A 10,879-nucleotide genomic window follows, 5' to 3' on the forward strand; every position below is an offset into this window, starting at 1 on the left:
TCTAAACCTTGAGGGCTGGGGGGGTCAAATGACCCTTGGTGAGGAGCTGCAGGGGTTTGGGGGATTTCCTTGAAAGGGGAGAGGCGGCTGCGGGGTGCGAGAGGCGGCTGTGGGGTGACGGGGCAGCCGGGGGAGGCCGTGAGGGCGGGCCCGAGCTGCCATTTCGCGGCCGCCCGTCCCCCGTTGCCGGGCGGTGCCGCCGCCTCCCTCAGGCTGCGAGTGCGACATGGCGGCGGCGCGGGCGCTGCGGCGGCTGCTGCTCCCGCCGCTGCTGCTCCTGGTGCTGCCGGGCCCGGCGGGGGCCGTGTGGCCGCAGCCCCAGGCCCAGCACTCCCCGCCCGGCGGCGGTCGCTGTCCGCTGCCTCCCGGCCGATTCCGCTTCGCCGCCGCGGACGGCTCGGCCGTGGGGCCGGGCTGCGATGTGCTGGACTCCGCCTTCCAGCGGTACCGGGCGCTGCTCTTCGCCCGCCCGACCGGTGAGGCGGGGTGGGGGTGACCCTTTTCTCCGTGGCTTTTTTTCTTAACACCCACCAAACCCAAACCCGCGTTTATTTTGGGGTCAAACCACGGGGTTTGGGTGTCCGCCTGCCTCCCCTCAGTCCGGCGGGGACTGGTGGGGCGGGAGGTGCAGGCTGGGTGTGACGGCGAGCTGGCTTGGGGGAGTCTGGTGGCAAAGGGCAGCGGTGCGTTGGGATGTGGAGGGCAGTGCCACAAACTGCAGATGACAAAATCTGACCCAGTTGGCACGGCGAGCACTACTTATCTTCATTTCCTTCCAGGGTTTAAGCTCTTGCTCTCGAGAGTTCCCTCCATCTCATTTTTTATCTCCTCTGGACAGCGTTTCACCTCCCCGTTGCTTCATTTCGCTTCCTTCTCTTGTGGCTGCAGGGAGAGCCACTGCCGGTCTCGCAACCGCTCTTGCTCCAAGGTTGCTTGTAAGTCTTGGCTCTTTCTGTTCCTAGCAGCTCTTGCTGTCCCCTGTGAGGCTTTACCTTGAGGAAAGACTTGCTGCATCGTGTGTGTTCTTCCAAGTATATGTTCCTGCCATGGAGCTCATCTGCCAAAGCAGAGCTGCTAAACGTCCCGAGGCAGCGTGGCTTTTCTGCCAGAGAGGGATTAGCTCTTGGATTCATCCTGAAATTGTAGGGTAAGATGAGGAAAGGCAAAAGCTTGGAGAGCCGGAGTTTGCTTTGGGACAGGTTCTAAAGGTTTCTTGCACCCAGGCGTCTTAGTGATAGCACCCATGGCATGTCAGGGATGAGCTGCAGGGATGAGCTGCAGGAAATGAGCTCCTGGCTGTGGAGCTGGCATGCATGGATCTCAGTGGCTGCGTGGGTCTGCTGCAGCCTGAAGTGCTATATCCAGGGAATACGAAGTGCTTCATTCATCAGAAAGAGCTAGTAACTCTGCTCCTGAGTGTTTTAAATGTCAGTGTGAACTCTGTTGCTGCTGATCAAAGCAGAGAAGGGTGGTGGCGTTGGAAGCTGCTCAGCTTCTTGTTGAGCACATCGTGCTTTGAAAAAAGCAGGTTTGAAACAGAGAAGAACCATTTGGCTTATTTTATTTTTCCACTCTTGTGAGTAGCAATAGAAAAAAAATTCGGTTTGGGAGCTGAGAAGGCTCCTCTTGGCTCTCTTTTGCTGCTAGGAACTAAAAACAGCTGATCTAATTATTCATGCTCTCCTGTTCCTCTCAGAGGGGAAATGTGACCATCAAATCACTCGGAGCAACGTTGTGATCACGAGATCGAGCTCACACTCATCGCTTTCCATACGCCCTGCTTTATGATGCTCAAACTACACAAATTATTTTAAGACCTTTTTTCCCCTTTGCCTTTTTTTTTTTTTTTTTTTTTTTTTTGCATGGGTGGTTAGTAAGAACAGGCAATGGAAACCCTGGATGGAAGGAAATAAGTTTTATTAATAGAGAAAAGAAATGGCAGAGACCATTTTCTGTCTGCGCTGGCTTCAGGGTGTAGTGGTGTCGGTTCCTGCCTGCTCCTTGGCCAAGGAGGCTGTGTTTGGGTTGGGCAGTGTCTCCCTGGGCAGGTTTAAATGCGATGTGTGATGGTGAGACCAGTTCTGTTGAGGGTCCTAAGCAGGATGAGTATTTCCTACGTCCCCAGGCCTGGGGGCAGCTGTTCATGGTGAGCTGCCGCCTTCCCGAGAGGAGGGATCAGGTCTTGCTGTGCCGCTCGCACATCTGTGAGGTTGCCTTGGCTACCAGCTTGTCTGCAACCAGCTCAAAACAGAGGGCTAGCTTGGAGCTGTTTTCCTTCTCTCTGCAGAGGTTTCGTCATTCCTTCATGGAGAAATCCGGGGTTTGTGGCTCCTGCGAGTTGTGGAGCAGGGGCTCCCTGCGTTTCACCCGCACGCTGGCAGTGCCACAGTCTCCCTGGGGTCTCCTTGGTGCTTTGGCTCACTCCAAGCCAAGCTCTTTATTTTTAGTGACTGCTTGGAGCGTTGGCTGTGCCCAGGAATGCTGTGGGGGTGTAGGCATGGAGCTTGGCTGGGATGAGCCGGGTCCCACCCTGCTGCCCCACACTCCTCTTGGCCACAGAATGCTGTGACTAATCCCATGCGTCCCAGAGAGGGTTGAACACCTCCCTTTGGAGTTGAGGGAGTTACTTCAGTAAGAACTCAGGCCTGTGCATCCTTTGAAGCTATCATTCAGTTTGGGAAGTATGGCCAGAGCTCCCGTTTAGGGTCTGAATGTGATCAGGTTTATTTCTCCAGCTGCTGCACCTGGGCCCTGCTCTGCAGAAGGTGAAGGTGTTCAGGAGCTTTTCTGTTCTGGGTGAGACCTTTTGGTTGCCTCTAACTCAGCAGATTCATTCTGCACCTTTTTTACAGGGTTTCTTTGCAAAGGGTAGGGCAGAGCTCTTGGGCTTGTACTTTGTTCCCAATGCTGGGAGAGTTTGGAAACATGATGCTCTTTACCCTCATGGAGAAGCTTTGACTAGTTGTGGCTGTAGCTTAGAGCCAGGGCTGGTGTCCAGGAAGCCTTGGAGGCTGCTGCTGGTCCATACTCTGATGTCTCTTCTCTTGTGAACCTTCCCTGAGAAGCCTCCCCTGGGGGTCTCCTCACTAGCAGACCTTCTCCATGCGGAAGGTTGGGATCAGCTCATGTGCTCCTGGTTGGCTCGATTGAAATTAGCCCCTGCTGAACATCCCTGTGCCTGTTTTGGGGTGCAGGAGGGGGTCCCCATTTCTGCCACGTGTGTTGGAAGTCCATGTACTCCTGTGCCTCTGTTGCTAGCTGAGCTGGGAGGATGGTGGTGGGCTTGGAAGCAAGGAGAAGAGCTAGGATGGGGTCGATATCTGTGTCATTTGCAGAGAATGAACCACCCTCGGGGACACCCTGCACTCAGCTCCTCGTCTACGTTGCCATGCCAGGCTGTGATGGGTTTCCCAACCTGGACTCCAAGGAGAGCTGTAAGTATTGGGGTTGGGAGTAGGAGGGAGTGACTGGAGAGGGAATGTGGCTGTTTCTGTGCCCATCCCTGGGAAATAGCACTGTGCAGCAGTTATACCCCCACTTTTGGGGAGGCACCAACCCTTCTCTGTTATTGAGAACGTGGGGCAGGGAGGGAGGGACTTACCTCAGGGTGCTGATAAAGCAGCGGGGAGAGGTTTAAAACAGCAAAAGAAAACCAGAATTTGGTTCTCTGGGATCTCAGGGTGCAGTGCTGTGCCTGACCCCTGCCTAGTGCTGGGGCTCTTGTGGCAGTGGGGCCTGATGGCAGCCCAGCCCCTGATGCTGTGTTCCAGATAAGCTGATCGTGTCCAAGGGCTCCATGCTGCTCTCTGCTGAGGCCATCTGGGGAGTTCTCCGAGGTGAGCTGTGCTTCCAGTGGGGCATTCCCGCTCTCCCTGCCTTGGGCCTGTGGGGATGCCTCTCTGTGCCTCTCTCTTTCCATGGACTTCTTTGTTAATTGAGCTCTGCTCCTTTGAGGGAGTCTGTGCTGAGGAAGGGGCTGTGTGTGGTTTTCCTGCAGGCCTGGAAACGTTCAGCCAGCTTGTTGGGAGAGACGAGAACGGCACAGTGAGTCCTGGCCTCATCTCCTGTGGGCAGGCGGCTCTCCATAGAGCTCCTGCCTCCATGGGGACAGGCTGAGGGTTGCTGGGATGCTTGGGATGAGGGGGTACCAGCAGTGTGGCCCAGCCTTGCCAAGGGCCACGTGGAGATTCATTGATCCAGCCAAATCCCTGCCTTCTGAGTGGGTGAAGAAGGGCTGCAGCTCCTTCTGGCCAGCTGGCACTCTGGGCAGTGAGGGCAGCCCTGTCCACGCAGCCCCGGGGACAACAGTGACCCTGACTGCCTCCTGCTAAGGGCTGTTTGCCCAGTGTCCTGCTCATGTGTTGCTCATGTTTTCCACGTGCAGTACTACATCAATGAGACAGAAATTGTGGACTTTCCCCGCTTCCCTCACCGGGGACTGTTGCTGGACACCTCTCGTCACTACCTGCCCCTGAGAGCCATCCTGGAAACTCTGGTAGGGCACCTGTGCTGGGAGACAGGGTGGTTTAATTGTGTGTCCTGTCCTCTGTGACCACTGAGGGTTTCTTGTGCTGCCTTGTGTGGGTGATTTCTCAGCTCCCTTTGTAGAAGAAGAAAACTGAGATGTCTTGGGTTCCTGCAATCCAGGTTACTGTCTGAGGCTGGGTTGTTTCTAAGGTGAGGGAAAACACTGGCAAAGGTGGGTGGTGCTTCTGTGCTCATCCCAAGCAGAACTAAACTTCCAGGTCTCCACTACTGGCTCAATTATAGGGAGAACAGGGATTTTGCTGTAAGCAGAAATACTCCTGGCCCTCTGCAGCTCTTCAGGGTGCCGTTGTGTTTCAAGAGAGGTGTCTGAATCTCTCTTCAATCCTAGGGATCATTTAGGAACTCTGCCTTGTCCTTTTGAAGCATGGGGACCTTGTGCACTTTCTGTGGCAAACTGGGTGACTTTTCAGAAGGGACAGGGCACGTTCATCTTTGTTCCTGTTCCCTCCCAGGACGTCATGGCTTACAACAAGTTCAACGTGTTTCACTGGCACATTGTGGATGACCCGTCTTTCCCCTATGAGAGCTCGACATTCCCAGAGCTCAGCAAGAAGGTAACCCTCCCCGATCTCCATGTACCAGCCCAGGTGAGCAGATCCCTCTCTCTGCTCCTGAGCGAGGCACTGAGCATTCCTGTGTTCCCAGGGAGCCTTCAATGCCATGACCCACGTGTACACTGCCAGCGACGTGCGCGCCGTGATCGAGTACGCCCGGCTGCACGGCATCAGGGTCATCCCAGAGTTCGACACTCCCGGCCACACCCTCTCCTGGGGTCCAGGTGAGGGGCAGACCCTGCCTGCTGCTGCTGTGAGGAGGGTTGGGATAGTTCCAGGGGCAGGGTTGGGATAGTTCCAGGGGCAGGATTGGGATATACAACCTCAATCCTAAAAGCTGGGTGTGGGGAGCCATGTCCCACAGACTGGCTTTGAGGAGGAGCAAACCATCGTTTGGGACCCAGTGGTCCATCTTCTGGAACAGAATCCAAAAGAAAAACATTTCCACCTCTTCTTGTGTCCAAGGGGAGTGATTTTGGGGTTTTTCAGGGGACATCTACTCTGCCAGAATCATTGTGGATATTGCAAGGATCTTGTGTTTAACTGGGGGTGCAGCTGACCAAGCCTCCTTGCTCTGCGCAGCTGTGCCCCAGTCCTGTTGCAGCACTTTCTGCTGCAAGGACTGCAAGTGTCTCCTCTTCCATGTCTGGAAGTGCAAGAAGCTCCAGGAAAACATTCCACTGTCTCTCTCTTCCATTCTTCTGCTTCCAAATCCCATGGGCTGTGCTGGAGTTCACCCCCTGCTTCTGGTCACAGCCAGAGCTGTGGCTGGCCCTGCTTTCCTGTCCCATGGAAGGCCCTGGGCTGTGCTGAGGAGGATCAGGGGTGTTGTAGGCAGTGACATGGCCACATTTTGACCCTTCCTCACCATCCTGCATTTGTTATCATCCAGGTGCTCCAGGCCTCCTGACTCCCTGCTATGTGGTCCAGGAACCTTCTGGAACCTACGGGCCCATCAACCCCATCCTTAACAGCACCTATGAGTTTGTGACCAGTTTGTTCCAGGAGGTCAGCTCTGTGTTCCCAGACTTCTTTCTCCACCTCGGTGGTGATGAGGTGGATTTCACATGCTGGTGAGTCTGAGGTCAGTCTGGATGGGGACTGGGGTGGAGTATCTGGGACTGGAGTCCAAGCCCCTCACTTCTGGATCATGATTTTTGGTGTCCTGCTCCCGCAGGCCAGGGGGAGTGGAGGTGCATGGGGTTTCAATGCTCAGGGTGATGATGGATATAAAGAGCTGCTGGTCCTGGTGCAGCCACAGCTCTGGGAATGCCTGGGCAAGCCTTGGACCAATGTGGGAAGGACTTGACCGAGTCTTGGCCTTACTCCAGAGTTCAGATTGTGATGCTTTTATTCTCTTCTCTTTGGTGCACAGGAGATCCAATCCAAAAATTCGTGCTTTCATGAAGGAGATGGACTTTGGTGATGATTACAAAAAATTAGAGTCTTTGTACATCCAGAGGTAGGAACAGGGGCATCTGGGGCCTGCAGCTGCACTGTGTGACCAGCACAAATGTCTTCTGCTGTCTTAGGGACCCCAGATCTCCTTTTCAGGAGCATCCCCATCGGGCATGTCTCCCTGGCCCCAAAGGAAGCATTTTATTGGGAGATTGACCACAAAAAAGCCTGGGACTGAAAAGAAAGAAGCCCCATAAGGGGCTGTGCTCTCTCCCTTCTCCTTCAGCTGAAGAAGTACCTTCACATCCAGCTGTGGGTGTTGGGAATATCTGTGCTGCTCCTGTGGCTGTGTGTAACCACCCAAGAGAGGGTCACAAGGATCACCAAAAACTCAGTACTGTTTCCTCTCCAGGCTTCTGGAAATCGTCTCTTCCCTCGGCAAAGGTTATATCGTGTGGCAGGAGGTCTTTGACAACGACGTGGAGGTGAGAGCTGCCTGTGCTGGGGTGAACAGTGTCTGCATCCCAGTCAGACACTGGTGTGCTCTGGAGGGGCTGTACTGGGGCTGGTGGGGGTTACTCTGTTATGAATGTGGAATTGATCCTCAGATGGTGCTACCAGTGAGATGCTCTCAGGGTGGTTTTGTCACACTGTTGCCAACGCTCTGCTCTCCGCCTGTGTGTGCACCTGCAAGAGGCAGGTTTTAACCCTGCCCAGGACACTCTGCAAATGGCCTTATCCCTCTCTCTATTGCTCCTGCAAACCAGATGGGAGGTGGCTCAAAAATCAAGGCCAGCCCAAGTTTCCCTTTGGGGATGTGGATGGGGTCAGGGCACTCTGGTTGCAGGGGCAGGTGATGCTCTTGTCACCACACTGATCCCCTGCACTTTGTTCACCTGTGCTCAGGTGAGGCCAGACACCATCATCCACGTGTGGAAGGAGAACCTTCTCACACCGTACAAGGAGGAGATGGCCAATGTCACCAGGGCTGGCTACCATGCCCTGCTCTCTGCGCCCTGGTACCTCAACCGCATCTCCTACGGGCAGGACTGGATGGAAGCCTACAGGGTGGAGCCCTTGGACTTCAGAGGTGTGTCCCTTGTGTCCCCTTCCCGTGTGGCAGCTGGCTGGCACTCGGAGGTGGTGCCAGGGCTGGGTGTCTGGCTAATGCATCACCTGGGTGCTGTCCCTCCACAGGCAGCCCTGAGCAGAAGGCCCTGGTGATTGGTGGTGAGGCCTGTATGTGGGGTGAATACGTGGATGTCACCAACCTGACCCCCAGGCTCTGGTAAGAGAGGCCATGGGGAGGTCACTTGGATCTCGTCAGGCCAGGCTCATGTCCCTTTCCTTCACCACCAAGCATCACTTGCTGAACTCGTGGGTTTGGTCTGTGTATGGTGCCTGTCCCTGTCTCCTGCAGCACCTCTGTGCTGGGAACAGCTTCACGAGGCTGAAATGAGGGTTTCTGAGGCTGTAACATGCCCTGTACAACCTGCTGCTGCAACCAGGACGTGTTTAACACTGGTTTGTCCTGTCACCCTCGTCCACTCCCGATCCACATGTGTCCAGGAGTGGATCTTGGCATGCACAGAAGCCTTTGTGTGTGGAAGAACACCGATCAAGAAAGTGTTTGGGAGCTCAGGGCTTTGTGTGAGAAGCTTTTGAGCTCCCCCTGACCTGACTGCTTGTCCCTCATCCTCAAGGCCGAGAGCTGGGGCCGTAGCTGAGAGGCTGTGGAGCAACAGCACCGTCAGGAACATGGACGATGCCTACGCCCGGCTGTCGGAGTTCCGCTGCACGCTGCTCGGGTAACTGTGCTGGCACAGCTGCCACCCCATCTAGGCACGGGCCTGGGAGGGGCAGTGAGGGTGAAGGGCTTTCCCTGCTGCAAAATGACCCTTGTTCTTATGGAAAGCCCTGGTTTTCCTGCTGCTGCTGCGTGGGCAGAGCTTGCTTTGTGCAGTGCTGGAAGACAGGCCCTGGCTGCTGGCGTGGGCTGGTGGCTCTGGTGAGGAGAGGGCTTTGTGCTGAGGAAGGAGGGGGCCTGTCAGCTATTGCCACCCCTCCTGCAGCACCAGCTTCCCCAGGAAACCTGTCCTCACCATGTGCTCCCACGCATGAGCAAAACCTGAGTCTATAAGCACAGGATGAAAAACTTCTCCCTCCTTTTCACACCTGAAACTGGGCACCCTGCTCTCCCGGAACCCCTGAAACCCGGTGGTGGGCTCTGCCTGCGCCCTCTCCCTGATGCCATCTTTCTGTTCTCTTCCCAGGCGTGGTGTCCAGGCGGAGCCTCTCTACGTAGGATACTGTGAAAATGAGTTTGGTGAGGTCTGAAGGGAGAGCCCTGCTGCCCTTGGTCACTGTACACGCAGGAGGAATGATTTCCACCCCTCAAAAACTGCTGTTTTGGCAAAGGGACCCCTTCCTACCCCACCTTCTGCTTTGGCTTTGTTGCAATGAACATTTTTTTGCCTTGGTGTGCACTCTCGCCTCTCTTTCTATTTTTATTTCTTTAAATCTATAAATAAATGACCCCAAAGAGGAAAAAGGTGCCTTTTCCTGCTCAGCTGGGGCTTGGGAGACCATGCAAGGGTTATTGTTAACAGGAGATGGGTAGGGCTTGCTCCAGAGATGCCAGTGGAGGAGCATCTTCCCGGCAGCTCCTGAGCTTGCAGGGTGCCTGCTCAGCTGGATAAACTGTGCTTAGTCTCTGCTGCTGTCACAGGGTTTTCTTCTGCAGTCACGCTGTGCTCTGGGTTCCTGTCCTTGTCCCTTCTTTCTCCAGTGTCCAGGCAGGATGTTGGCCTGCAGACCACCACCTCTGCTGCCCCAAGCCCCGGCTGCTGCCACCTCCTCTGGCTTCTCCTCAGCAGATGACACCCTGGAGCCTCTCCAAGGAGCCCTTGCAAACCTGCTGAGGGGTACATGGATATTGTGGAATCACTGCTCAGCCTTTCAGACCGTCACCTCTGCTCAGGATTTGGCCAGCTGACCCAACTCTCCTCCTGCTCTGTTGTCCTCAGGATGAGGAGATCAGCTCTAGGTGTCCTCCATCCACAGGGGTTTCTTTGGATGGTGTTTTCCTTGGAGAAGAAACCAGTGATGCTGCTGTCCCATAGAACTGGGACAGGTGTGATTGTTGTCCTCTGATACCGTGCTGGAAACGGTGTTCAGCTGAAAGTAGGGAATCTCTGAGAGAAATCCTGGCTGGATGGGACTACTGTGTGTGTGTGTGTGTCTTGGTCTTAACTGAGTGAGATCCTCTGTTATGGCTGGAAACCTTTTATGGTTGAAATTTAAATTAAAAATAGTGAATTAACAGTTACTACTGCCTCCTATTTTTAAAAGTTGGATTTTTTCCCTTTTTTCTTCTCCCAGCATGGTGTGAAGTGGTACCTCGGTCGGGTGCTTTGGTCACCGCAGGGAGCTGCTACTGGTGAGCGTGGGGACAAGGAGGGCCCCGGCCCTGGGAAGGGTGCTCTGTTCCCAAGGGGGATGCTGTGTTCCCAGGGATGATGCTCTGCTCCCCAGGCATTGCTCTGTGTGCACAGAAATGCTCTTCACCACCCCATCCCAACTCCCTACCTGCATCCCATTTGTCCCCCTGCCTTGTCGGGCTCCCTTTCACCCACAGCCAGGTGTGAGAGCCCACAGGGCCTGGGATGCTCCATGGGGGACCCCCCAGCCCAGCGCCTTCCACTAGAGCCTGGTATTGTGATCCAGGTTAAACATCATGCCAAAATGGTCCCATTTTCCAGGGTGTCTGCCCCAGCATCCCCCCAAAACCACCATGCTGGGAGTGGCTCTGTGACATTCCTACCCTTGGAAGGGCCGGGATCCCGGGAGCACCCCGCTCTCCCGGCCGCGGAATCGCCGGGTGGTCCGTTCCTTCCAGAACATCTATTTTGGTCGCGTAAAACTTGCTGGGGAGCAGGAACAGGGAACAGGCAGCGTGTGAATCACTCGGGGCCAACGGGTTTAAAAATAAACCCAAGCGGCAGCGAGGAGCAGCCGCCAAGCCCCCGGATTCCGGCAGGATTGTGCTCCCAGCATCCCCAACCCACCCGTGGGCGCCGGCACCGGCCAGGGGGGTTTATTGGGACACACGGGCACGTGTCTGCTTGTAAACCCGTGTGTGCATCATGTGTGTGCTTGTAAACACATATGTGCATTGTGTGTGTGCTTGTAAACATGTGTGTGCATTGTGTGTGTGCTTGTAAACACGTGTGTGCATCTGTGTGCTTGTAAATGCATGTGCGTTGTGTGTGCATTGTGCGTGCTTGTAAACACATATGTGCTTGTAAACACGTGTGTTCATTATGTGTGCATCCTGTGTGTGCTTGTAAACACATATGTGCTTGTAAACACGTGTGTTC

General features: G+C 55.0%; 1 protein-coding gene across 2 annotated transcripts; it reads left to right on the plus strand.

Moving 5' to 3' along the window:
- HEXA (hexosaminidase subunit alpha) lies at positions 1 to 9,828 on the plus strand. 2 transcript variants are annotated; one of them, XM_051796465.1, is made up of 14 exons: positions 1 to 38; positions 3,336 to 3,434; positions 3,771 to 3,836; positions 3,998 to 4,044; positions 4,385 to 4,495; positions 5,001 to 5,102; positions 5,194 to 5,326; positions 5,995 to 6,175; positions 6,478 to 6,564; positions 6,913 to 6,985; positions 7,407 to 7,590; positions 7,698 to 7,788; positions 8,204 to 8,308; positions 8,774 to 9,828. In XM_051796465.1, exons 1-14 carry the CDS (start codon positions 29 to 31, stop codon positions 8,835 to 8,837), a joined length of 1,353 nt encoding a protein of 450 aa, XP_051652425.1. In that variant the 5' UTR covers positions 1 to 28; the 3' UTR covers positions 8,838 to 9,828. The 2 variants fall into 2 exon arrangements, with proteins under 2 accessions (XP_051652425.1, XP_051652424.1); XM_051796464.1 differs by lacking the exon at positions 1 to 38 and adding an exon at positions 198 to 476.
- The last annotated feature ends 1,051 nt before the right edge of the window (positions 9,829 to 10,879 follow it).

The sequence above is a fragment of the Manacus candei genome, unplaced genomic scaffold, assembly GCF_025592945.1.
Source record: "Manacus candei isolate 608988 ecotype Guabito, Panama unplaced genomic scaffold, ASM2559294v1 h1tg000046l, whole genome shotgun sequence".
NCBI lineage: Eukaryota > Metazoa > Chordata > Aves > Passeriformes > Pipridae > Manacus > Manacus candei.